At 39.5% G+C, this 27065-nt stretch overlaps 1 protein-coding gene across 5 annotated transcripts in view; it reads left to right on the top strand.

The window, feature by feature from the left end:
* Nucleotides 1–27065, top strand: part of BRWD3 (bromodomain and WD repeat domain containing 3) — a 133569-nt gene that overhangs the window by 26304 nt on the left and 80200 nt on the right. For all 5 annotated transcript variants that reach the window (XM_069062553.1, XM_069062555.1, XM_069062554.1 and 2 more), the window contains exons 7-12: nucleotides 15460–15620; nucleotides 17364–17585; nucleotides 19625–19725; nucleotides 20539–20609; nucleotides 23125–23225; nucleotides 25616–25656. In XM_069062553.1, coding sequence (XP_068918654.1) covers nucleotides 15460–15620; nucleotides 17364–17585; nucleotides 19625–19725; nucleotides 20539–20609; nucleotides 23125–23225; nucleotides 25616–25656 — 697 coding nt within the window. The remainder of the gene's footprint in view (nucleotides 1–15459; nucleotides 15621–17363; nucleotides 17586–19624; nucleotides 19726–20538; nucleotides 20610–23124; nucleotides 23226–25615; nucleotides 25657–27065) is intronic.

Here is a 27065-nt window from a genome sequence, read left to right as displayed (position 1 = left end):
GTTGGGAGGTACCTTAGGTGATGTTTTAGTATTTTGTTTAAATTTTCTCTCACCTTTTTGAGGTTAGGGATTATGTCTTTGTAATAGCTTTGGGAACCACATGGTGCTCTGCTCCTAAATTCTCATCCAGATTTGTTGATTTGATTTAGAGAAGTAATCTGGCCATTGAAAAGAGCACTAGAGTATAGCAGTCTGGACGCTTGTCTGCTGCCCAACCATCTGCTGACTGGCTGAGTGATGTCGTCCTCTGGATCAGTTTCCTCTTCTGGAGAATGAGGGAGGCAGACTAGATCATCTTGAAAATCACGGCCTCTTCAAATTTTATGAATTTATTAGATCCAAAAGATGCTTACCTTTGCTGTGGCGGTGGGGGCGGGGGAGGGGGGGAGATATAAAAAGCCAGATGGAAAACTCTGACTTGACATTGGTTGTTCCCATCCGTGACATGATTTCTTACCCTCATGCTTCCTTCTGGCTGTAGTCTAAGAGCATCAGAAGGGACCTTTACAAACGGGACAGACTTGGGCCTTTTGTTATCAGCTGTTTGTGGCTGCCCTGAAGAGGACGCTCCCCATGCGTGGGCCCCACCTTTCTGCACTGTCTTTGCTAGCTAGCTCTGGAGCCCTTGCATTTGCACCCAAAGCAACTATTCAAAACAACCATCTTGAGTGACTGTATTCTGGGTTAGTCTCTGCTGCTTTTCTTATGTGTCCGCATGGTGGAATCTGCCTCACTCAATATTGAAAGCAGTTAACTTGATGGCTAAAATTGCATGAAAGAAACTGCACTGGGACCAAACCCATTTTTCTGATATTTTATTGACACTTGAAAATCCCTGTCATTTGCTAATATCCCCTTTCCCCCCTTCCTCCCTTTCCACCCTAGAGCCCTCCTAATTGCCAGGCAAAAGAAAGCAACCCGCAGGCCTTGTCTACAGAGACATTCATTGCTCATTCTGCAGCTGTTCTACCACCTCTCTGCCTAACAGGTGCTTGCTTTCTTCTCCCTCCCCCACTGCCCCCTTGCTTCCTTTCCGTCTTCCCTCCCCCCTCTCTTTTGGTCCCTCCCACCTCCCTTTTCATCTTGTCCTCCCTTTTCCTCTCCCTCTTTTCTCTTTCCCCCATCCTCTCCCTGTCCTTTCCCCGCTCCCATTTCTTCCCCTGCCTCCCCCCTCTGATCTCTGACCACCTCTCTGGAGTCTTTGCTTGCTCTACTCACTTGCCACCCTGCTTTCATTAACTCCCACCACAGATAGGAAGCAGTGCTCTCTTCTTGCCTTGTTGTCTTACAATTGCATGAAAGAAATTCTGACATTTTGTTCTCCTGAGATCTTCTGCAAACCCTTAGAACTTGGAACTCTGGCCTAGGCTATTTTCATTGGTCTCAGTAGTTAATGCAATGGTTTACTAAACAAAGTAATGTCTAACATGCTCATTAATGGATTAATGTAGTTGACTTTTCCTTGGGATTATCAGAAGGCCCTATCATACCTTTTGCCATCCTTCTCCTTCCTTAGCCATGTTCTTAGTGAGTTTGAATAGTTCTCACCTTTGCCTTGAACCCTATGGGAAGAATACTGCTCAGAGGCAACTGTATAATTGGGCTAGTAACGTTGCTATTAACTATGCCCAGATGTTCTGTTCTGAACCTTGGGGAAAGATTTTAAGGAGATTGAACTGCCAGTGGTTTCTAATGAAATCTATGCTGCCTAAAAGGACCATTTTAAGGTCTGTCTGGGCTTTTATTGATTTTTATTTCCCAAAGACTTTCTTGAACTAGGGATAAAGTTGAAATTCCCTAAATCAAGCTTCCAAGTATATTCCAACTGAATGTTAAAAGGAGCGTTAAATGGATTTTGAATAGCTATGGGTTGATGAACGTTATTTAAAGGTAAAAATGTGAGTATGCCTCTTTACCTCTTTCCTCTGAATACATACAGAAATTTGTACAGCCCTAGTCTAGGTAATTTATACTTTGTTGGGTGCTGGGGAGAGAGAAAGAATTTAGATAAAACAACCCCACAGTTTGGGGGGTGGGAGGGGGGGTTGAGTTCCAGACAGATATGTATACATGATACAGTTTTATCAAATAGCATGAAAGTCGTTGTAAAACAGCTGTAGTGTACTGGAAAGGGCATCAAATGTCTAGTCCAAAGATCTGCTTCCTCTCAGTGCTAACCTTGACCTCAGCGAAGGCCTGGGAGCATCCTTTCCCAGTTTGAGCCTTTTCCCTGAACTCAGTCCTGTTGGTGGAGAAGGGGCTGAGCCAAGGCATGGAAGGGCCTGAGGGTGCAAAGCCGCATTCTGCCTTCCCTCAAGTTACTCAGCCTCTGTTTGCATGACATTCTTGATCAAATCAGGATCCTATTACTTCAACTGCCTCTACAGATTTCATAGGAATGTTCTCACGATAAATGAGATGATAGGAGCTGTGCTTGAAAGGGAAATTGCTCTAGAAATAAAAGGCATTATCTTGATTCAGTATCTGTGCTAATGACTTGATGGTTCAAAAAAAGGTCTAGTTGGCCCAGTATTTTTTTTTAGAATCAGGGCTGTTCTTTCACTGCTTGATAATATTAGTAGTCTTAATACCTTTCAAAGTATTTTCCCATTTTCTCATTCATACATGTATTAAGCATTTATATTCAGGGTTCTATGTTAGCATATCCTATAGATATTGATAGAAATAAAGCATGGTCCAGAGAACTGAGTCTTTGGGGAGAGGAGCTGGGGAAGGAGGAGGAGGGTAAGACCTAAGTCCTGAGGAGAGTCCATACTTGAGAACCAGGTAGGTGGAGTGAGGAGTAGGGAAGCAAAGTAATCAGGGCTTGCTTCAGACAGGGAGCCCCTCTGAGCTGGGTCCTTAAGACCAGGGATAGTCCAGTAGGCACAGATGATAGGGAAAGCATCCCAGGCAGAGAGAAAGGTGGCTACAGGCACCGCAGAAGAGGAAGAGCATGCAGATGGGGTGTATTCACGATGTCATGAGTGGTTTAGTTTGTGGGTACCTTAGGAGAGTGATTGAGGAGGTTAGCTTTTCATTGGTAGACTGTTGGAGGCGAGCCCCATCCCAGGATTCAGGTCTATGTATTGAGGTGACCGTGGCGGTGAGTTTAGCACTTGAGTTCTTGGAGAAGAATTTGCTTAGAATTTGGGTGTCTGATCTGACAGAGGATCTTTTGCAAAGCTTGATGAAAAGTAAAACTTTGTCTTCTTGAAACCAGAATTGTCCTGAAAATCTGGGATTCTAGACTGCTTTTAAGTATTTTTTAACTTAAAGTACTCTCAGTAAGTACTTTACTTCTAGACTACTTTTAATACTTTTAAGTCAAGCTGTTTTAGAGACCTTTGGGCCCAAAGAAATGTAGCTTCCTCCCCTTCCTGCCCCACCCCCAGAAATTGTCATTACCATCACTTATGTTGGTCATGTCCATGCCAGCCATCTGTTGCTCTTCTAATTTCTAAGTAAAAAAAGACAGCCTCCGTTGCAAAAGGTCATACAAAGATAAGCAGCAGAAACAAATTAGGTCCCCACTATGTGCAGAGCCATATGCTTTGGAGGGAATTCAATAGATTGTCCTCCTCCTGCCATCTGAGACTCAGTATTCAGATGTTCAAATGGCCTGATATAGATGCATGTGTATGAACAGCCATTTCCTAGAATTGTTTCCATCAAAGGCTACTTAGAATTTTGTTCTCATTTAGTCGTTTCAGTCACATCTGACTCTGCATGACCCCCATTTGGGGTTTTCTTGGCAATGATACTGAGTCTTGTCCTTTTTACATTTTACAGATGAGGAAAGTGAGGCAAACAGGGTTGAGTGACTTGCCCAAGGTTACACAGCTAGTAAGTGTCTGAGGTTGAATTTGAACTCAGGTCTTCCTTACTCTAGACCAAAAATACAAATCCCTCAAATGGAGTGTAAAGTGGACAACTTGGTTATTTGTTAGCTTAGACTAATTTTCACCTTTTTGGTAATATTTCAAGTGCTTTGTGAGCATATCTATGATCAGTTCTTAGTTTTCCCCTCTTTTAGCAGGTTCCAGCATCGATTTTTCTGTTGCATAGTGTGAAAGGATCATAGATGTTGAGCTGGAATGGGAGGGACCTGAGAGTTCATCTAGATCCTTTGTGGAACAGTAAGACATCTGTTCTAGACTTTCTAATAGAGTCATTCTAAAATCAATCCAGGGCCACATGGGTTTAATTGATTCCTGGCACTGTAGCAGGTCAGCACTGCCAAAGCTTTTTGAAAGTTTACTTTTTGGGATTCTTCCATGTAGTCAATTGGTCAAGTTGAAGGGAAAAGAAAGGAAAGGAGGAATAAAATGAGGAAAGCCTGAAAATAAGGGAAGACTGAGAAAAGGAGAGCTATGACTGAAGAGCATGGCTTCAGTCTGGATTGAGCTTTACTCCTTCAAACAAAAGTTCTATGTTGGCAAATCAGGGGATTAGATTATAAATTGTGATTAATTATGTAATAGATTAGAACTTGAAAGTAGCAGATATTTGTTTTTTAAATGTGTAGTACAACTAGACCATATTGTTCAATTGGAAAGTGTAACACATTTCTCTGCATGGCCTCTTGCAAAGATGTGTTGAGGATTCCCCAGGTCCTGACGTTAATTTAATAGAGTTTTAAAACTCCGAGAGAAAAAATAGCTTCTTCAGTAAAAATTTGACAGCTTTGAATAATTCTAGAGTTTGGGGATGTTGTTTCCTTTGGAAGAGTATTGTTTACCATCTGTGTCCTTTACACTACCTCTTCTTTTGCCCATTTTATTGGGCAAATTAGCACTTCAAATTAAAGGTCAGAAGTAAAATTCAAGCTGGTCAATGTGGTTGCTTCTTACAAGTTTAGATAGAAGATCTTTGTGGAAGAAGATTGAAGGGAATGTTTAAAATGAGGTTTGGTGCTTGCTTGCATTTGTCCTTACTAGCCAAACTCCCTATCTCTTTGGAATATGACCTTGTGGTTCATGGTTCCATTTTCAAATAAAAATAAGTAGGATTGGTCTGAACCAGTTCCCTACACAAAAACTGAATTGTGGGCAGGTAAAGACTAGGCTGAGTTAAGAAAGCCGCCATCAGCATTGACAAAATGCTTGGTAGGTGCCTAATTCCATTTGCTAAGACTTCCATCTCTTAGCTAGCCGACAGTGGCTTCTCATTTAAGACAGATAGATTGAAATTTCAAGAATTATAGGCAGGATAATAAAAACATTGATCCATCACCTGAATGAATTTTAAGCATTTGTAGTTAGAATTTTGGAGCTAGAAGGAACCTGAGAGATCATCTAGTTTGATTAACCCTGTCACTTTATTTTGTTTTTTATTTTGTTTTGATATTTTTGAGATAGGATCTTCCTATCTCACCCCAGCTAGAAGTGCAACAACCACTCTCGGCCCAGTTCCACTCCTCGCTGAGTGGCATAGGGGTTTTGACTTCACTTTCAAGCTTATTAGGCTGTTTAACTCTTGAGCCAACTGGCAGCCCCTCACTCATAGGGGTTTGCCATTTTGCTGCCCGACTTGTAGTATGGACACCCCATAGGTTTTATCCCACTGTAGCTCAGAACTCCAGAGCTCAAAGTGATCCACCAACCTCATTCTTTCCCTGTAGCAGGGATTACAGGCTTATACCACCATGCCTGGCTTGCCATGTCATTTTAAAAGCAAGCAGATGAACCCAGGAGCTAATTAACTGGCCCAGAGACATTAGTGATAGCTGGGAATAGAACCTGGATTTCATGACTTAGTCCAGTGAATGTTTTTCCTACCATATTATACTGCCTTTTGTTACATTTCATTCAAGTACATACTTTTGGAGGGATAGAATAAGTGTATTAGTGCCCAGATGTGGTAGGAAGAAGGAAGTAGGGGCTGAAGTTTCCAATCTACATGTAGGATTCCATTAGGGGTATTTTGGATGCCACATTTTTTAAAAAATAGATTTTTATTGATACCTTGTTTTTTTACATTTGCCTCAGTTTCACACTGCCCTCTTTCCTCAGCCCCCCAGGTGTCCTTCACAACAAATTTTAAAAGAAAAAAGAAACAAATTTTAAAAATCAGCAAAATAAATCCATATGCCAAAAAGTTGGAAAAATTGTGGCTGGGGAAATTTTGCATCACCTTAGAGCAGCATTTCTGTTCTATGCTCTAGAATTCCTTCCTAGTTCATAGTGACCAGAATAAGGCTACTTTTCTCCTGTGGTGCTAAACTGCAAAGATTACAAATTCTTAGACCTTTTCTGTAACTTGGAAGAATTGCTACAGGTGGGAGTTAGAAAATCTTTTCAAAGCTAGGCCAGCGTTTTGATTTTTTTTTTCTCTTTTATTTGTACAGCCTTCATCTTGATAGTTGTTTATTTGTAGTATTTCTTTATGCTGTATGACAGTGGAAGTTGAGGAACTGGTGTCCAAATCTTTCTTAAGGTTTTAGTGAAAGTAATTAGAAACAATTTTTAAAACGATGTTTCAGCCTAGTGGTTCTTGCCCTTGACCCACTCCTCTTGCTTACTTACTATGTGGAAGGAAAAAGACTATGCTATTAAACCGCTGAAGAAAAAAAATCACTTTGAAGCACATAGTAGAAGAACAAGTCCCATTTTTTCCCAGTGAAAGGCCAGCCAGAGGCAAGAGTTGACCCTGACTAGTCAGTGCTCAGCCATTAGCAGCTGTGGGCAAAGTTCAGTTCTAGCAGTCATACTAAAAGAGGTGCCTCATGGAGTAAAGTGTGGAGTGCCCTATTATCGAGCCTGGGAACCATTGCTCTTAGCAAAGATAACGTAGAGACACTATATTCATGCCCACTGGGGGAAGAGACCAAAAATGTTGAGGCCTCTTTGGCAAGGCAAGTTGCGCTCCCCATTCCAGTGTATGTCACAGCTACCACACCACCTGTTGATATTCTTCTCAACGGCTAACAGTAAGGGTTAGTAAAAACAAAACTATCTTCCAATCAGTCTGATCTACATATTTTATGATTTTCATCTCCCTGACAAATCTTTAGACTGAGGAAGGAGGACAGTAATGTATATATTAAAGATATGTATTTGTTTTAAAACTTTTTTTACGCTCTGTATTTATTAAGGATTTTACTGATTTACACATGGATAAGTAGTACCTACTTTAAGTAGTTGTCAATTCAGACGATTTGCATTTGCTTATATGCTTTTTTATGGCCTTTAACTCTTGTTGTTCAGTCATTTTTCAGTTGTGTCTGACTCTGTGACCTTGTTTGGGGTTTTCTTGGTAAAGATACTGGATTATTCCTTCTCCAGCTCATTTTACAAATGAGGAACTGAGGCAAATAGGGTGAAGTGATTTGCCCAGGGTCACACAGCTAGTAGTAATTGTCTGAGTCCAGATTTGAACTCAGGAACTATAGTAATTAGCTATAGTAATTGACTTAAGCTAAGAAAAATCAATATTCCCTGCCCCTAATTGAGCCTTTCCAAAGATAAAAAAGAAACTAATCCCACTTGGTCCCAAATGTACTTCCGTAACAACAGGCTGTACTGGGTGGCTAGAGCTAAGTAGAAGTAGTCCCAGTGAATGTTTTCAAGGTGGGGACCTAACAACAAAGGAGGTTTGTCCTATCTGAGGGAAAGCATTGTGACCCTCCAGAGGAGGGATTCTTTTCTCTACTTTTTTTCTGGGCTGTGTCCTGTAGGGGGTGACAGGATGGGAAATGGCTACTGAGTGAAGCCCATTAATATTTTTTTTTGGAGGGCAATAACATCTTCAAATATCTATGGAAAGAAGGTGAAATGATCACATGTGTACTCTGCTGCTAGTTATTTCTTTTGTTCTCATCATTACTCGATGCCTGACACTAATATCCTTCTGGAATGCCTGGGAGTGGATATGATCTGGATTCTTACAGGCTGTGTCTGCAAAGTACAAATTCCGTCAGGGCCTACCAATCTCCACAGAGTTTCGAGGGTAGATTTGGCTGTCTAGCACCAGCCTAGCTCCTCACCAAAGTGGATTGGTACCTGGAGACACTTTGTCTTTGAGTTAGTACCCATAAAGGAGGAAACATGGGGATTTGGAAATTTCAAGGATTATAGACATTCTTAGCTTCTATGTCAATATTTGCCCTCAAAGATTTGATCACTTTCCATTCTTCATTCGTTAAAGTCTTCCCCCTCATTTTTGTTGACTTAAAATAGCCAGTGGCTCTTACTTTGCTCGAAAGCTAGCCTCTAGGCTTGAGCATCTCCCAGGCTATTTCTTCCCGGTGATTATTGTTGTTGTTCAGGTGTTTTAGTCTTGTCTGACTCTTTATGATCCCATTTCGGGTTTTTCTTGGCAAAGATACTGGAATGATTTGCCATTTCCTTCTCCAGCTCATTTTACAGGATCACACAGCTAGTGAGTGTTTGAGGTCAGATTTGAACTCTTGTCTTTCGGACTCCAGGCCTGGCACTCTATCCGCTGCAGTCCTGCCTAGACCAGTGAATAGCTAAATATGCATCACCTCTGTGGCATGTCTAGCAGTCCATCCAGACACTGTTTGAAGGTACCTCCTCAGGAGGCCTCATTCTGCTTAAGTACATCTCTTTTTTTCCTTACCTATTTAACCTCCTTGCGGATTCCATCAGTTGCTCTTATTTGTGCCCTCTCAGGCCAAGCAAAACAAGTCTTCCACTTAACAGCTTGAAGACAGTTAGAAGACAGATCCCTCATAGGTTTTCTTTAGATCAGTTCCAGTTCCTTCAGCCAATCTTGGTATGACACAATCTTTAGGCCACTTACCAACCTCTTTGTGGACATGCTCTAACCTTTTCAATGTAGTTTTAAAAAATATGCACCTAGACCTGAACCAGTGTGGTCTAATAAGGGAAGGAAGAGTGCAGTGGAACTATTGTTTGGATACGAGTCCTACTAAATGTAGAATCAAAAAGGTTTGGTAATTGACTAGTTCTGGGAGGTGAATGTATGGGGTCAAGGATGCCCCTGAAGTTGTGCAAATAGGTGATACGAAGAATGGTGGTAACTTTTAACAGAAATAGGTAAGTGGAAAAGGGATCTAGGCTTTGTGGGGTGGGACATAAGGAATTCTGTTGTCATCTTAATGGCTATTCTTCATCCAATTCTGAATCTTTCCAGGTGGGCACTAACCACATCTCTCCATCTTTGCCACAAGACACTTTGTCAAAAGATTTTTGGAAATGCTTTGCTAAAATCTTGGTAAATGTTAACACAGCAGTCTACTGACCTAGTAGATCAACCTAGTACTTTTCAATGTTTTTGATATCTCCTCAATATGGATACTCCCTGAAGTAACAGCAGATTGCAATCCATCCATGCCTACCCATAAATAAATAAATAAAGGTCTTAAGGGCCTCCTTCATTTAGATCTTTTGACACCAGGTAGATACCAGGGAAGTAACAGACTCTCCATTTTCCCTTGCTCTTTACCACTCCCTTTTCTGGTTATATATCTGTCTGATGAAGTTTTATTGAAGAAGAGTCTTTGTTCTATTGAATCAAATGCTTTCTTCTAGTCCTTAACAATAAACACAGTGAGATCTTTTTTATTTTTTGTACCTTTCAGTCTATGGTGACTATAACGATATTGTCTGTATGGTACTATTTGCAAAAATCTTATCAGTTCCCTTATCATACCTTAATCAAAGATGCCCTAGGTGAGTATGTCTGTTGTTCTCATGAAAATGGGTAGATACCGGAAAGTAGGTTGGTAAACATTATTTCTTCACCATTTTGTTTTGATTGCCTTTATTCATACACAGTTTTATAAACGTCATTACCCTCAAAATTGTGTTAGTAGCTTTGGTGCTTGCCATGTATATTTGGTCTTATCCAGCTGTTCTTTGCTTTTTGTTTTTTAAAAAGTACAACTTTTACATCCTCATGCAGCATTTTGGGGACTTTAATGTTGGTGTACAAATGTGATGGCTCCATTATCCATTGTTAGAGGAAAGGCATAAGAAATCTTTACAGATCGTTTCTCTTTTTTGTTATCTTTCCAATTTCATCCTTAAATATGGGATGATTTTATTTAGATGGATTTCTTGCCAGGCTTGTTTGAATCTGAACTGCTTCTTGCTGTTTTATGGGATTATACTGTTGATATCTATCTACAATCTCCTGCAAGATTGAATAGTTAGGCTTCTTTCTTTCTCTGCTTGGCAAGGTGATCAAATATTTGCTGGCTTTGTACTTCTTGGATTCCTGGTCATAAATGATTGGCATACATGGTCAAACTTCCTTAGGAAAGAAATGCCTCTCATGTGTGTTGATGTGTCTTTTGTCCATTTCCTGGTTTTCTATCTTGATGGTTTAAAAAAAACTGACCAGTTTGGAGTGATTATAGAACATTGTCTTCTCCTTTTTTTTCAGTTTGGTGTCAGTGTTGATATTTTTTTTGATGCTTCTGTTAGACATGACTATATCCAGATAGCTGATTGGGACTTAACTTCCTATGATTATAACCAGTTGCTTCCTGTCAGAATATAATTCATTGCCAATTTTTTTGGGTGATATTTGAGGCTTGTCATGCCTCAAAGACCTCTTGACTCTCTTTTCAATAGTATTATGGTTCCTTTTGAAATCTCAGTATTCTTAGATGTTCTCCTATTCTACCCCTCGCCACCACCACCACCATCGCCCAAAAAACCCCCCAAAACCTGTTAAGCCAAACCATTTCTTCTCTGGGATAAGAAGTCATTACATTGCCATGGCTTTCAGCTTCATTTCGATTCTCCTTTTGTTTACAATGTTGTGGTGCCTTTTCCTGAATGATCTGTGAATGTGGGACTTCTGTACAGCTAACACACTTTTGACCTCCCCTTTTCTATTCTTAAACAATTATTTCTAGCATATTTTTCACTGACCTGCCTTTTCTTCCCACCTTTACATTGGAGTCACTGGGTATTAAAGTCTTTGTCAATTCACTTTGGAGATGGGTCTTATCAAGTACTTGTAGAATTTCCCATCCCAATCCTCAGCTCGGCACCAGATGTTATCTTCCTGTAAATGCTTATCAATAATCACTGCTTAAATGCTCTATAAAATGACACCTTTGGATACATGAAAAAGTCAACTTTACCAACTCCCTTCTTTTCCTGAGAAGTTATGAAGCATCTTTTGATTTTGCTATTGCTTCCTTTTGGTTTTGGGTTTCATTTATAGCCAGGATGTCAGGGTTGGGAGGATTCATTTGCTCCTGCATTATGTCTAATCTATCATGAGACAAGGCTCTCCCAGTTAAGAGTACCAGTAGCCAGTCTAAACCTGGCATTCTTGGCACACTTTGGCCCCTTTTTGGCGCTCTGCCATTTTCAGTCAAGAAACGGAAGGCTGTGGATAGGACCGAAGGTCTTTTTGTGTTTCTGTTTATTTGATGGGTTTCTTTGGCCAGATAATTTATCACAAGTGGCTGGCCTACTAGTGATACTTTGCCAGCCAGGCTGGGCCTCAGAGAAACAGTGCAGTGGAGTCCTCAGCAGAACCTGGGCTTGGTCTTGCTGAGGTGTCAGAATCTTAATAAGAGAGTATTCAAAGGATTTTACATATTAATTCATTTGATCCTCACAACTACCTCATGAATTTAGCACTGTTATTATGCTCACTTTTAGCATCTAGGATCCTTAGGCTCTGGAGGTCCAATGACTCCGAGAGTCCCATGTATAAGCCTTTGAACCCAGTTCTACCCAACTCAGTGTCCAGTGCAATAACCCCATTTGCCAGTAAGGTTCCCAACCTCAGAACTGTTAAAAAAATTAAATAAGGTTAGTGTGTTATGATGCGGGGTTTTGGAAGTCATCTTTGTGATCTCTCCCTCCTTTTAGGATAGTTATCCAATAAGCATGCTTTAGTAATTCATCCTGGAACTTTGCCAAGAATGCAGATCAAGCTCTCTAGCCTATAGATTGTACATTACTGGAGCGTCCTTTTTTTTTTTTTTTAAAGTAGGATAACGAGTAAACAATTTAATAAAGACAAAAAAAAAAGCCAAAAAAAAGTAGGATAACGTTTTCACTCTTCTCCAATTCTCTGGTACCTCCCGAGTTCTCAATACGCTTTCTAAAATCCCTGCAAGTGCCTCATTAATCATACCTGCTCATTCTCTTATTACCCTAGGACCTGGAGATGTGAACTTTTGAGCTTATTAGGGGCAGCTAAGTCTTCTCTTACTATTTCCCTTTTGAAAAGTTGATTAACTTCTAATTTTGATTGTGACAAGTGTTAGGATTTAGCTAGGACCACAGTCTTGCCCTAAATTGGCCTTGTATAAGACAGGAATAATGGTACTTGGAATTAGAGTTGGGGTTGGGCAGCTAGATGGTGTAGTGGAGAGAGGGCTGGGCCTGCGGTTAGGAAGACCTGGGTTCATATTCAGCCTCAGACACCTAATAGCTGTGGGACCCTGGGCAAGTCACTTAACTCCCCTTTGCTTTTCTCTCCATCTGTAAAGTGGAGATATTAATATCACCTACCTCCCAGGTTGTTGTGATGATCAAATGAGATGATAATTTGAAAGTGTTATGCTCAGTGCTTGGTACATGATAATCACTAGATAAATGTTAGCTTTCATAATTATTATAATTATTATTATACTTCATTTTTCCCACCATGTGACAGAATGCTTTTTCAACTTGAGATGACCATGAATTGAAGGAATTTAGTTTGAAATGTAAATATGGTAGCTTAATTCTTTTAAAGGTTATAATGGGGGAATTTCCCTGTGCCGGGGAGTACTTGTTTTTAATATGCAGTCATATTATGTACTTCTGAATTAGGGACATATTTATGGGGAGCTACATCCTGCATGTAGTAGGGGGCCATACGGTGGGTTCCAGTCAATTAGTAAACTCTTATTAAGCACATAGTATGTGTCAGGCACTGTGCTAAGTGCTCAGGATACAAAAAGAGGCAAAAGACTGTCCCTTTCCAAAAGTCTAATTGGGAGGGGTGGGGAGGGCAAGTTTGTCTGTTTAAGGCTGCTGAATACTGACATATAAAGAGCCAGGGGATGATTATTTTTAAAAATGAGGAAAGGTAAACACAGAAACATGCTAAGAAATGATTTAGGCTCTTGTGGCAGCAAGCACCCCAAGCACATCCTCAGGGTTTGCTGCCACCACAGGTTCTTGGATCTGCTTTGTTAAAGGAAAGCAACTCAAAATGGGTTAACAAGCTTACTTTAATCAGTCAGACATATATCGTTTACCTTGTTCAGGGGAAAAGGTCAGCACCCCGAACTTCAAAGTATACAGGCAGAATTATCAAGACAGAAACAGATCAAGTAGACAGATTTCCAAACTGTCCAACCATTACATCCATACCCAGTCAACATCTGGGTTTCCACATCTGGGTTTTTCAAATCCGGGGGGGGGGGGGTGGCCATGGACAACGGCTTCCCAGAATACAGATCAAATCACAGAACACTTCTCAAAGTGAGCCCCCAAAACAAAGCCTCAAATCAGGGTTTATATACCCTTCTCCTGGCTCAGAGAATGTAACAACCTTATTGACTCACTGGCCAATCAAGAAGTATTTACTGAAAAACAAGCCTCCCACCCCAGGCTTTAGGTGCACTTTAGGCTAGGGGCAGGGAAGATCTTCCAAATTTGCATTCCCATTACAGCTCTTTTGTTGTAAAATGGAATCACTATCTGTCATAGAGTTTAGCCCTTGTAAGGGAATTTAGAGGTCATTTAATCCAATACGAACCTGTATAGAGTTCTCTATAAGATCTCCATTCAAAGGTCATCCAACCAGCTCAGGCCATTTCACTTTAGAGCCACTCTCTTTATTAGGAGGAGTTTTTCCTTGTTCCCTAAATCTGCCTCATTGATATTTATTCTGTTGCTATTATTGCTGATCTCAAGGGCTAAATAGGACAAGGCCAATCCCTCTTTCAGATAATTACTCTCTAAAAACTGAAGATAGGATATGTTTACCCTAAAGGTCTTCTTTCCTCTGGTCCTGCAGCTCTTGCTCATGTGATGTCATATCCTGTCTCTTCAGTGGCCATCCTAAAATGTGGCACACAGAATTGAGTGTAGTGCCTCTGAGTTGGACCTATCAGAACTGGCTGCATGCGCTAAGCTGTCCTGTCACCAAAGGGTCATTGTCCCTTTCCTGATGCATCCTGACAGAGCCCATATCAAAGAGTCTGGGGGATAAGGGTAGAGAACAAAAAAGGATTTGTGGGTCAGAGCCAGAGAAGAATCCATTGAATTACTGAAGTCTGTGACTGCATAGCCAGCCAGCCATTTGGGGAAAAGCCCCAAAGTGGGTGGATGTAGTGCTGGAAGAGGAAAGGTCCCTCTCACTCTAGGCACCATTCTACAAATGTGGAAGTGGAGCTTTGGAAGGAGCCTGGGATGCCATCTGGGCCAGTGTCTTCATTCATAATCCATAACCATTAACAAAAATAAAACCAGACCCATCAATCAGACACAATCAAGAATTTCAAGAATTCATATCCAACACTATACTTTGGTTAAAATAAAAAATCCAGGGGCGGCTAGGTGGCACAGTGAATAGAGCACCGGCCCTGGAATCAGGAGGACCTGAGTTAAAATGTGGCCTCAGACACTCAACACAAAAACTAGCCACATGATCTTAGGCAAGTCGCTTAACCCCAAATTGCCCTCCAAAAAGCAAAAAAAAAAAAAATCCACAATTTTCTTTTAATAAGATAGTAGCAATAGTTACTTACCCTTTAGTTTCAGCATCTCTTTTTAAACTATCTTTCCCTGTGTTTTTCTGTAACTGCCACTATTGTGTGCTTTTGTCTGCCATCTGTACATTGGGGTGTGATAATACTTTTTTCCCTCCTCTCTGCAGTGCTTCTTATTTACTTATATTTAATTTTTCTCATTTCTTCTGGCTTAATATTCAACTATGTTTGTATACCACAGTTTGTTTACCCATCCCCTGTTTGCTGGAAATGAGGAATCTGAGACCCAGATAAGGGAAGTATTTTGCTGATGTCATGTAAGATGATAATAGGCAGGCCTACTATTGGGGAGGTAGGACCCGTAGGAATGGGGAATGACTATAGGAAGGTATAGAAGAGATTATTTCTTCTTTGCAGCCTATGCCACTGTAACTTGAATAGCATGAAACTCCTTTTGATAAAACTTAGTCCTGTCCTAGAAGTCCCACATGTTAGGATAGTTAGATTACATACTTGAACTTGACCAGGTTCTGGACCGCACGGGAAAAAAAAAAGGAGAAACCTGAGAAAAAGAATCATGGGGATATGGGAATATGATGTTTGAGTGGGAACAAAAACTGACCTTCAGATTATTGATTTCTAACATTTGAAAGGTACTTTTGGACCTACCAGTGGGTGAGATAGTGTGTTGTGCATCCTGTTTTGTCAACATTTCTCATAGATGATAATAGAATCTTATTTCCTAACAATACCATGAGATAAGTTTAAAATCAGTTTACAATTTGTTTTTCCAGTAACGATCACTTCTGCCAGACAGTTAACTGGATGTGGTCGCTTCAGCCATATATTCCCTTCATCTTCTTACCAACAAATGAAGATGCACAAGAGAATTCTGGGTCACTTATCAGCTGTCTACTGTGTAGCATTTGACCGAAGTGGGAGAAGAATTTTCACAGTGAGTTTAAAGTTTATGATACCATGTTATACGCACAATTTATCAAGAAAGTAGATTTCATGCAAATATGTTTTCATAAGCACCATGTTCATAGAAACTCACTTTGATTTCCCCTCATCAGTTATTCTATATTCTATATTCTCAATCAATATTTTCTTCCTTTGGAAAAATTTAATTTTAAAATGTTAAATGCATGCAAGCCCTGATAGTTCTATGATGAAAACTTTATTTCATATCATTTGTTTCTTAAATGCATTTTTCTGTTGTTTTTTTTTTCACATAACATGTTGATTACCAGTTTTTCTTAGTAAATCCACAGCTATATGTGATCCTTATACCTAATTAGTCAAGCTTGAAGTTAATAATAAAGATCATAGCTCTGAATGTGTTTCAGTTGTTCTTAAGAGAAAATTTGCAAGGGACCCAGTGTCTGTCTCTTAAGTATTTGAAAGGCTACCATGGGGAAGAAGAGATTAGAGCCGTTCCTGTTTGTCCTCAGAGAGGTTTGGCTGATTTAGACCAAGTGTAATGAAGTGTTGGCGTTTGGAGCTGTCTGAGGAGGCCTCCTCCTTTGGAGTCTTCAAGGGTGACTAGTCTGTTACTAGTCTGTCATATCTTCAAGATCTCAGATTCTGTGCTTTTATGATAAGGGCAGGAAAGCTAAAGGAGAACTGGTCTATAATCATATTCTTTTTTTTAAACTAAGTTTTATTGACTTCCCACTTGTTTGCATTGCTTCCTCCATTAAACTTTTTGTTATAACAAAGTAAAAAAAAAAAGTTAAGTAATCAAAACAGCCACCCTATCACCATCCAGCTCTCTGGAGAGAGGAAAGGTATTTGATTTTTGTGTTCTCCCTGTTTATCACCACATTGGAGTGCAAGCCTCTTGCAGTCTTTTTGTTTCAGTTAATTCTGGTCATTTTATTTTTGCTCTTGGCTCTGCTTGTTTCCTCATGTATCAGTTCAGAATAGTGCCTGTATAAGTCTATGCAAAACAGATAAAAAAACAAATTAATTAAAAGTTTGGTGTGGGGGGAGGAGATGGAGACAAAAGAAATCAGGCCAGGCTTTTTATAGGAGGTAAAGAGTCAGCTGAGTCTTTGTTTTTTTGCTTTTGTTATTTCTTTTTTTTTTTTTCCTTTTCTTTTTTTGGAGGGCAATTGGGGTTAAGTGACTTGCCCAAAGTCACACGGCTAGTAAGTGTGTTAAGTGTGTGATGCTGGATTTGAACTCGGGTTCTCCTGACTCCAGGGCCGGTGCTCTATTCACTGCGCCACCTAGCCACTCCTGCTTTTGTTATTTCTTATATTACAATAATATTCTATTAAATTAATATGCCTATAATTGACTCAACTGACCATTGGTTGACGGGAACCCACCTTGTTTCCAGTCCTTGGCTACAACAACAACAAAAAGTGCTGCTTTGATTATTTTGGGGGAGAAATAGCAAAACCCTAATACTTGGAGACTCCAGGATGGTACGGTGGACAGAGCACTGGCTTAGGAATCAGCTGTGTTGGCAATTACCTCAGCAGGATTTACTGGCTGGGTAGATTACAGGTAGGCTAACTTTCAGTTTCTTATTCTATAAAATGAGGATAAGAATCCTATAGTACCCACCTCACGAAAGGGTCAAATGAGCAAGCCTTTGAGCTCTATTGAAATGGCTGCTACTCTCCTTTTGTGTGTCCATTAACTGTTTCTTCTTACCTGTACTATTTTGTGTCGATTGTAATTACAGGGTTCAGATGACTGTTTGGTAAAAATTTGGGCTACTGATGATGGGCGGCTCCTCTCTACACTACGGGGGCATTCTGCTGAAATTTCTGACATGGCTGTCAACTATGAAAACACGCTTCTTGCCGCTGGCAGCTGTGATAAAGTGATCAGAGTATGGTGTCTCCAAACCTGTGCACCAGTTGCTGTCCTTCAGGGGCATTCAGCTTCTATTACTTCCTTACAGGTGAGAAAAAAGGAAGTTAACAATGCCAATCATCCCTGTGCTGGCCTGTGGGGGGCAAGGGATGGGATACAGCCTGTACACAAGGGCAAGCACTGCCCAGCCATTGCTTGGTGAAGAGGAAAGTAAAGGAAAGTATGAAATGCTGTGTTAATCAAAGAAGACCTTTTTTCTCTTAAAAGGCTGACCCCAGAGTGTTTTTCCCGAAAATTAGGGAGGGTCCAAGGACTTAGTGCCTTGAGGACGGCAGAAAATTTTTGGAGGATAGAAACAGGTTTTGACTTGCTTCTTTGTGTAGAGGTCTTCAAGTTTGGTGAGTGAGATTTGTTCTGAGCTCTGGTGACATAGACATTTGACCCCTAGCTTATCCTTTCACACAACCTTAGTCTAAGTTGGAATTGGCATCTAGGCTCCTAACAGAGCTTCATCTCTTCCTTGAAATGTTTGCCTACTGATGGCTTCTTCCAGGTGTCATAGAATGCCTCTCCTGGAGACTTCCCAAGCAGCTTTTTGGCCTGACCATTGACTCAAGCAGCACGAACCTTGTGAAATGAGCGCTTGGGCCACCATGCTCTGGAGGGTCAACTTGGTGCATCCTTTCATTCTTCTGCTCTTAATTTGAACTCAACTAGTTATTTGTGGGACATCCCACCCATTCATGAGGAATTGGGCATGTACTGGCTTTTATTGGCTTCTTGGGAGTTGAAAGGTTTTTATATTGAAATAAAAAGAATCTATGCATTTTTAATTTGGAAGATGAATAGTTGCTTCCCTTTTCATTTCCCAATTGATGGGCACCTTCTTTTCTTTTTCCCTTTTAATCCCCCCTTTCAGAATCAGGAAGTTTGTTTTGCATGTGGCTATTCATTCTTCAGCATTAAACTCTTTCTTAACCTCCCCACTCTCCCTGCTTATTTCAGTGTTGAGTTTGATGTATTTCTACACCAAACTCTGTGTGTGAGTGTGTGTGTTTGTGTGTGTATGTATTTAACCCTCCTTTGTCTGTTTCACATATATAACAGTCAGGTTTGTCTGAACTGTTTTGTTTTTTGTTTTTGTTTTCCCACCCCTTCCTCCGTTTGTCACACACCCCAATTAGGAGAATTAGCAAGGCCTAGCCTCTTTTCCCTATTCTCTAGACCAGTATTCCTTTGAAACTCCTTTGTCCTTTTTCTCTTAAAACTCTCACAGCAAAACCGTTCCCCCTCCAGGTCCTTTGTTTGTCTTAACTCTCTTAATACCCTTTGAAAACATTAAGATTTTGAAGGGACACATATTTCTTCTCTCTCCATTAGATTTGGGACACTTCAACCATATAAAGCTCCTTCCAGCTACTCAAATGAATATACCCTTATAGGTTTCTCTTGACTAATGTTTGAGTTTCAGCATTCCTGCTTAGCTTTGGTCTTTTCGTCAGAAATGATAGGAAGTCGTCTTTAAGGGTCTGTTTTACAGTTCCAAGGGTCAGATGAGTCAGTCAGTTACTGTAGTTTCTTGTTGGATTTTGTGGTCATTATTAGATATGGTTGAAATTTTACATTTTTTCTGGAGTAGGTTTTTGTTAAAGCTTGGTGGTCTGCCTCTTTTCTGCCATCCATCTTGGCGGGAGGTCCACTGAATTTAAAAAATTTTAGATTTTTTATGTGGAGTTTTATATATACATGATTTAACACATTGATACTGAATTCTTTTTTATTTTGTTGTGAATGCAAAAATATGTAATTAAATTGACCCAAATTATGATCCTCTAAAGAAAGGGCAGCTGTTACCCCCATTTTACAGATAAGTAAATCGATCCTTAGATAACAAAAAAATAATAAAATGGTCTTCAAGGCTTTTGTGGAGCAAAAATATTTTAAATTTAACTTCTTGTTAAATATCTAACAATTTCATAAACAAGCTACTAATTGGTCAGAGTGTGAGAGCTACACTTGGTACATGGGGTAAACTTTTAAAGTATATTAATTGAAATGATTTGGTATTTAAAGATTTGAAATAATGTAAGCTTGAGAATAATCATTTTGGTTTGCTTTCTGCCTCAGTTTTGCCCAGCAAGGAAAGGAACAACCCGTTACCTCACTTCAACTGGTGCTGATGGGACAATTTGCTTCTGGCAGTGGCATGTGAACACACTGAAATTCAAGTAAGCAAGGGTGGGCTCAAGGTTGACTTATTTAAAACCTTCTCTGGTCTGAGGAATTTTCTGACTGATGCCATTCAGGGGAGATACATTTAATGGTTCAGTAGGTTGGTGGCAAGTTTTAGAATAAGAGTCCTTGTCCCAGTAATGTTAAAGAGACTGTTAAAATTTCCTTTGTGCAGAATTCACCTCTTTGGGATCATGGCCCCACTGTAATAAAATTGTGAAGTAACATGGTAAACTGAATGCTGTTTAGGTGGCATGGAGGATGAAATGCTGGACCTGAATCTAGTCCAGATCTGAGTTTGAATCCGTCCTCAGATACTTAGTAGCTGTGTGACCCTGGGCAAGTCACTTAAACTTCTTTTTGCTTCCTTTTCTCCATCTGTAAAATGGGGATAATAATAGCACCTACCTTCCAGGATTGTGGTGAGGATCAAATGAGTCTTGTAAAGCTCTTTGCAAACCTTTAAGTGTTAGAGAAATGCAAGGTATTGTTGTTGTTATTGTTCTAGGTCATAAGGATGGATCATAAGCCTCCAAAAGTATATTTGGAAATTTTAATGAGAATCCCAGCTACCATTTCACTGCCACATTATCTCGTGTCAGTGTGCCTTGCACTTGGGCATGTTGATGCCCAATTAGGGGCATTGCACTTAGGGGATGATTTCGAATATACTTCCATTCTGCAATGCAGGCCTCGCAGCTTTCTTCCCTTGTGCCAGGCTTAGATCGGCACATTGAGCTCCCTGTTTGGCGGGTGGTGTTTTTCTTGAAAATTTGTAGAGGATAATAACAGCTAGTTCTTTGTTTTAGGGAACGCCCACTGAAATTTACTGAGAGGTCCAGACCTGGGGTTCAGATTTCTTGTTCTTCTTTTAGTTCTGGTATGTATATAAAAATATTAAAGTTGATTTTGTTTCATCAAACAGTTAAAATGTTATGGAAAATTCCTGCATATATAGATGTTCTTTTTTTGGTGACTTGGTAACAAAAATTCTTCTTTTGACCCCTTTTGAGGTTTAATGAATGAATGGATGCCTACCTAAAGGAGGTGTGCCAGACCTTTTGGGACTATAAGTGAAATGTAATGCCAGTTGAGTTTTTTAAGGCTTAAACGCAATTGCTATGAAAGGCAGGGGAAGGACCATGAAGAAAGAAGTAACCTAAAGAGAGTCCCCAAGCTTCTTCTCTTCTTACTTTCAGCCCCCTTCCTCCTTACCAGACTTTACCAGCTAACCAATAGAAGTGTAACTTCATTTACTTTGATCTCATCCTCCCCACCTCCAAATTTCCAGTGGAGATGCTATTAAATATAGGGATATTGGATAGCTTGGCGAATATAGTATTTAGTCTTCCCTTGTTTGCCACATTTACTGGATATTAAGATGATCTATGTTTGTATTATCCCCCTTTTAGACTGTAAGCCCCACGAGGGCAGGGACCTGGTCTTAACTAGCCAACGGAAGCATTCCATCTCCTGTGCTGTGCCTTCACATATGCTTCCCTCCCCCCATTCCTGCCCTGCCTTGCAATGTGCTTCTCACATGCTTAGCTTCCTTTAAAAGCTCCTATCAGATGTTACCTTTGTTGGGGATTTTTTCCTGCCCTCTTCCCACATCCCTATTAGAATGCAAATTCCTAGAAGGCAGCAACAATTTCATGGTCTTTGTTATCATGTGCTCTGTACCCAGTAGGCATTTAATGTTTGTTGAATGAATGAGAAGTAACCAATCTTCTTGGTAGTCCACTGATTTGGATAACCGCCATATGATATTGAGCATGGACTGATAATGATGTCAATCAACATGGCACATGTTTTGCTGTTCCATCTTGATGTTGCAGTCAGGAAGGCCTCAGCTCCAATGCCTCCTCAGACATTATATTGATTGATTTATTAACATGACCAAGTCACTTAACCTTTTTCATCCTTAGTTTCCTCATCTGTAAAATGAAGATAATAGCACATATCTCATAGGATTTTGAAGATCAAATGGGAGAATACATTTAAAGGGTTTTCAAAACCTTAAAGTGCTATTTAAAGTTAATCATTGTTGTTATTCATATTATTCACAAGCACACATTTTTATTCCCTATGCATTTGACTCAATATTTCCTCATTACTGCAATGAAAGTAGGAATTAGTCTTTCCCAAACCTTGACATCCTCAGTTATTTCAATTCGATTTAACAAATATTTTTTACAATGCTTACTGCAAGGTACTGAGCTAGATGAAAAGCTTTGTTTGTAGCCCCTGTCCTCAAGGAGTTTTCAGTGCAATCTTCTGGGTGGGCCATGTCACAGATATCTAAATAACTCTGATATAATCAGAGTAGTTTGCTAAAGTGTCCAGTGTCTCCCCCTTCCAGCTGTACTTGTGGAAGACAAGTTGACACGTTGAGATGTAAATAGATGATAGATAGAATGTGTAGTATCAGAAGGATGCTGCTTCAATTGAATTCCATATTAATTTATTTTTTGGGATGGGAAATAGCTGCTTAAGAGTTCTTTATTTTTTTGTTACGATATTTTTATACATACAGAACTTGTGTATAGGCTGTTGTTTTTTTTCCCTTTTAAAAATTATCCTCTTGGGTATTTTTCTCTTGGGACTCGTAAATGCCTTCATGTATATAAGTTTTCTTTTAGCCCTAATTTTTTTTCCTGCATCTTATAATTCTGAATGGCATGTGGTTTATTTGGAGGAAGGAAAATGAAGCATTTCAATTGGCCATAAGCCCCAAGGGAGCTGGGGACAATCCACATAAATGGCTTTCTGCACAGCATCCAGCCCGTTGCCACATGCAAACTGGAGCTGTGCTGTCTAATGATAATGACGACATTATTGAGACATAATCATCCAAGATGAATTGATTCTCAGGGAAATTTGTTTAACGAGGTGATGGGCCTTATTCAGTTACGATTACAAATATTGCATGGCTATTCAGCGAGCTTTTAAAGTATTGTTATTGTTACAAGCCCAATGCCTACTTAACGAAAATTGTTTTCCATTTTGGAGTCTTCCATGCAGTGGACAGTTATACAATAGAATTCACCTTATAATTAATTTCACGTATTGCTTTTACATAAATTTTAAGGAAATGAATTTCTTTTGGTTGTGGCTGCTTTTTAAAGTTCTTGTCTCTTTTCCGTGTGCCTTTTGTGTGTGTTGTTGAAGAATTGATTTAGCCTTTTATACTGCTCTTGGGTTTTCAGTATTGTTTGGGTTTTTTAATTCTGTTTGGTTTTGTTTCATTAAAAATAGAATTTTTCTTTGATGGTAAGGGGAGAATATATACCTTGCTAGCATTTTACTCAAATGAGTACATAGCATACTATCCTGAAAGTTAATCTCAAAGATTTACGTTCTTTTGGTCACCTTTCATTTTTCCCCCCCTCTAGGTGGCATGTTCATTGTTACAGGTAGCACTGACCATGTGATTAGAATATATTACTTGGGATCAGAGTCCCCTGAAAAAATTGCTGAGTTAGAGTCACATACGGTAAGAGTGAAATGAGAAATTTCAGTTTTCCTCCATGCAGTCAGTTTCATTGCTTTTTATGCCTGTATCCTGTTTAATATGTGTCTGTGTTATATAACTTCGAGAGACTTTTGTACCTTGACAAGGTATCTTTGTAGTAATGAAGCTAGATCAGTATAACATTTAGGCTTTGGTATGTCTGTAAATGTGTATGAGAAGTTCTCCTTCAAGCTACATTGGAAGAAATGAAAACATACGTGGCTGTTTCTTTGAAAAACCACATTGAAATTTTGTGAAAAATCCTTTTTTTAAAATGAATATTTGACTTACGCTACTTGTTGCTTAAAATCTACATGCTTAGTAGAAGACATAATAATATTCAATATGTCTTAGAAAAAGTTTCTTTGATGGAATTGAGTTTGTTGATCTTAGTATGATTGTTTTCAGAAATTCATCAAAGACTTAATGGAAAGTAATCTCACTTAGTTATCAATAACAGCCTTTCACATAGGGAACAGCTGCTTGCTTGGGGTGACGGCCGTTGGTGACTGGCACCTTTCTCTCTCTGGCTATCTTCACTCCCCTGTGGCTTTTTCAGGAAATGTGGGGCCACTATAGTACAGTTCTCCCCCTGTTCACCTTCCACACATTCCCTTCCCACAATCTAGATGCTTACTGGCTCTGGAACCTGGTGTGAGGGTTTGCTGATGTCGCTTAAGAGGTCCTCTGTAACCCTGCATGCCAAAATGGTCAAGACAGAAATGAAAAGTACTCAGCTTTTATATTTCTGTATGTTTTCATTTCCAATCAGTATTGAAGTCTCCTTGGGAATGGTATTTGTACTTTAATAAAAGTTTCTCTGAAATGTAGCTTTCATTTGGGCACAGAATTTTATTCATGTTTCAGAAATTAACTGCAATCTAGATTTCTGTCTATAACCTTTGCCCAATATTTACATTTGCTGCTTTCTTAGTTTAAGAACCTATATTTAGACTCTACTCTTGAACCACATCTGTGCCTTCTTTCTCTTAATTGTTCATGGATAACCCAGTCATGGGCTGGCTGTGTAGCAGCAAAAACTTGAGACTTTGGTTGTGTGTCTGCTAAGCAGATTCTTCTACTGTCCCAGGTGGGGAGGGCTAATTATTCATACTTGTGCTGGGGCAGGCAAAAGATTGTTTTTTTAACTACTACCTGTACTGGGATTATGTGCAAGTTCATCAAGGGTTCAGAGTTAAGGATTAAAAGTGGGTAATACAAGGAAAGATCTGGGAAAAGATGATCTGGGAAAAAATGAAGGTTGGGAAGGGTATAGAAGAACGGTATATATTAGCATATTTTTATTAGTGGAGGAACATAAAATAATGAAGAAAAGTTAGAAAAAGCAAACGCTCTTGATAAAAATCAGTGGCTGTTGTTAGACTTTGCAAAGAAAGCTTGCCTTCAGAACATCTGAAACTAGTCATTGAAATTGGCAGTAGAAGGCCCAGATCCTGCGTTAAAACTTACCATAAGGAAATCTGGAGCAGGATGAAGCCGCAAAGCTTCTGAACATCACAGAAGAAATTGACTATATTAATAGTCAAACATATTTATTAAAAATTAAGACGTTGTTTTGAGGTGTCTTTTAGTTGGATTCTTTTTAAAGTGACTGGAGTAAGCAGGAAGAAAAGCAGTTTTTAAAAATTTAGACCCTATTCTAAATCAGTCTTCCAATACTCTGTTTAATCATTTTGAAAAATTATTTTTAAAAATTTCATTCCTATTTTTTGCTTTTCTATCACCTCCATTTTCCTCCCACTGCCCAGAGAGCAATCCCTTAAGATAAAGAAGAAAAACAATGGGAAAGCTGTTTTATTCATTTTTGGCTACTTACTTTTTAAAAAATACATTCAAATAATGCCTAAAATGTAGTACACACTAAATGTCAGACGCTTCTGTTGCAGTATAATGAAACGAACTACAGGGTGTGACTCATTTGCCTACTAAAATAGAGCACAAATTTCTAGATTTTCATCTAAACAGTTACATTTAAGAATACAGTTATTTTGTGGTGGCATCTGAGCTTAGAATTCTATCAGAAGAAAGATGATGTGGATAAAGTTCTCACCCTGAGCTGCCCAGTTTACCTGGATTCTAGTTTACTGCTAAACAGAAGAAAAAATTCTTGTTTTATTTGAGTTGTCTTAGGTTGATGCTGGTAATCATTTATTTTAATTATTAATTTGCTGATTCAGGAAATGAAATATTCCACTTTTAATTTTAGGAATCCAGAATGATTGAAGATTCCATTTATCAAAATTTCCTTCTCCATTTTCCATATGAATATGAAAGGAGAAAGACCACACCTTGTATTTATTGCTTGAAAATTCAATTCTTTCTAATCAAAAATGTTTTGTTTTATATCTTAGGACAAAGTTGTTGCAGTTCAGTTCTGTAACAATGGAGATAGGTAAGCTCATTGTCTAGATTTTAGTATAATTTGGTGGATGTTTGGCCTCCGTCATATATCTTCTTAGTGCAGAGATGGCTCTCTGTTCTTTCTTTCTTTCTTTTTTTAAAAGTAATTGGGGTTAAATAACTTGCTCAAGGTTACACAGCCAGTATTTTTTGTGTGGGTGTTAAGTATCTGAGGTTGGAACTGATCCCAGGTCCTCCTGACGCTGGGGCCGGGACTCTTACTCACTGTGCCACCTTGCCACCCCTCTATTCTTTATTTTTAAAATAATTTTTTTTTTTTTTTTTTGCTTTTTGGAGAGGGGAAGGTAGGGCAGTTGGGGTTAAGTGACTTGCCCAAGGTCACATGGCTAGTAAGTGTTAAGTGTCTGAGGCTGGATTTGAACTCAGGTCCTCCTGACTCCAGGTCCAGTGCTTTATTCATTGCACCACCTAGCCGCCCCAGGGCTCTCTATTTTTTCAAAATCTGCTTGTCTTAGTAATTTTCTGCCTTTCCTTCTTCCCCCCAATACAAAGAAAATACCCACTCATCTCCCCTCCAGACTTTGTGTGACTACCACCCCATTTTCTGTCTCTGTGACTAAAGATCTAGAAGGTGTTTCTGCCTTCTTTCTCTTGGTCCATTGTCCCCCTGTGTGTTCTCTCATTGGGTTCTTCTGGCCTCCTTATTCTTTTGCAGAAGGACGTGTACTTTGGGCCTTCTTGACTTTTGCCCTACTTTCTCCTTTACAATTTCCCCAAGTGTCCAGCCTGCTCCTCCACATAGAGACTTAGAAAACCACAGATTCACATTATCTATATTATCTGGTAATTATATTTATTCGAATCTGCTTCTGGCCCAGTCTGGAGTTTGCCTGACCTCCTGGATCAGGGAGTTTGAAACCTGGACTGTAGTCTATTCGTTTGGCAATTTGCTGTTTGCCTCTTCGTGCTGCTATTTAACTCTTTAAATGTCTCTGTCCTGTCACTTCAGCTGGAAGCTCCTTGAAGATACCCATTGTGGCATGTGCCTCTTTGTGTCCTCTCCAGAATACTGATAATCACTGATCATCATTTGGGAGGAGGGATTCATGCATCCTTGCATATCCATCCCTTGTCCTAGGTGAAATGAGGACTGAAAAACCAAAAAAACCCTTTAATTGACTTTGATGTGGTTCTTTGAGTCTTTTGTTGGAGACTTTTGTTTTATTCCTCATATTATTTGATAACATCTTATTTTAAAAAGGTGCTATTGCAATGATTCATTTATCTCCTAAATACTGAGTAAGGCTGGCTGCAGAGTAAATATTCTTTGTTCTAATCTTACTGGAATTTTAACCTGATATTCAGGGCTGATTTGGTCTACTGATCCACGCCATTTAAATCTGCATGCTCGACATCCCTTCCTTCCCTTAAAAATATTTT

This window comes from Petaurus breviceps, unplaced genomic scaffold (genome assembly GCF_028583685.1).
Source record: "Petaurus breviceps papuanus isolate PSGF00001 unplaced genomic scaffold, PetGlider_PUasm1.0 90459, whole genome shotgun sequence".
In the NCBI taxonomy this organism is placed as follows: domain Eukaryota; kingdom Metazoa; phylum Chordata; class Mammalia; order Diprotodontia; family Petauridae; genus Petaurus; species Petaurus breviceps.
This window is presented reverse-complemented; position numbering and strand designations above follow the sequence as displayed.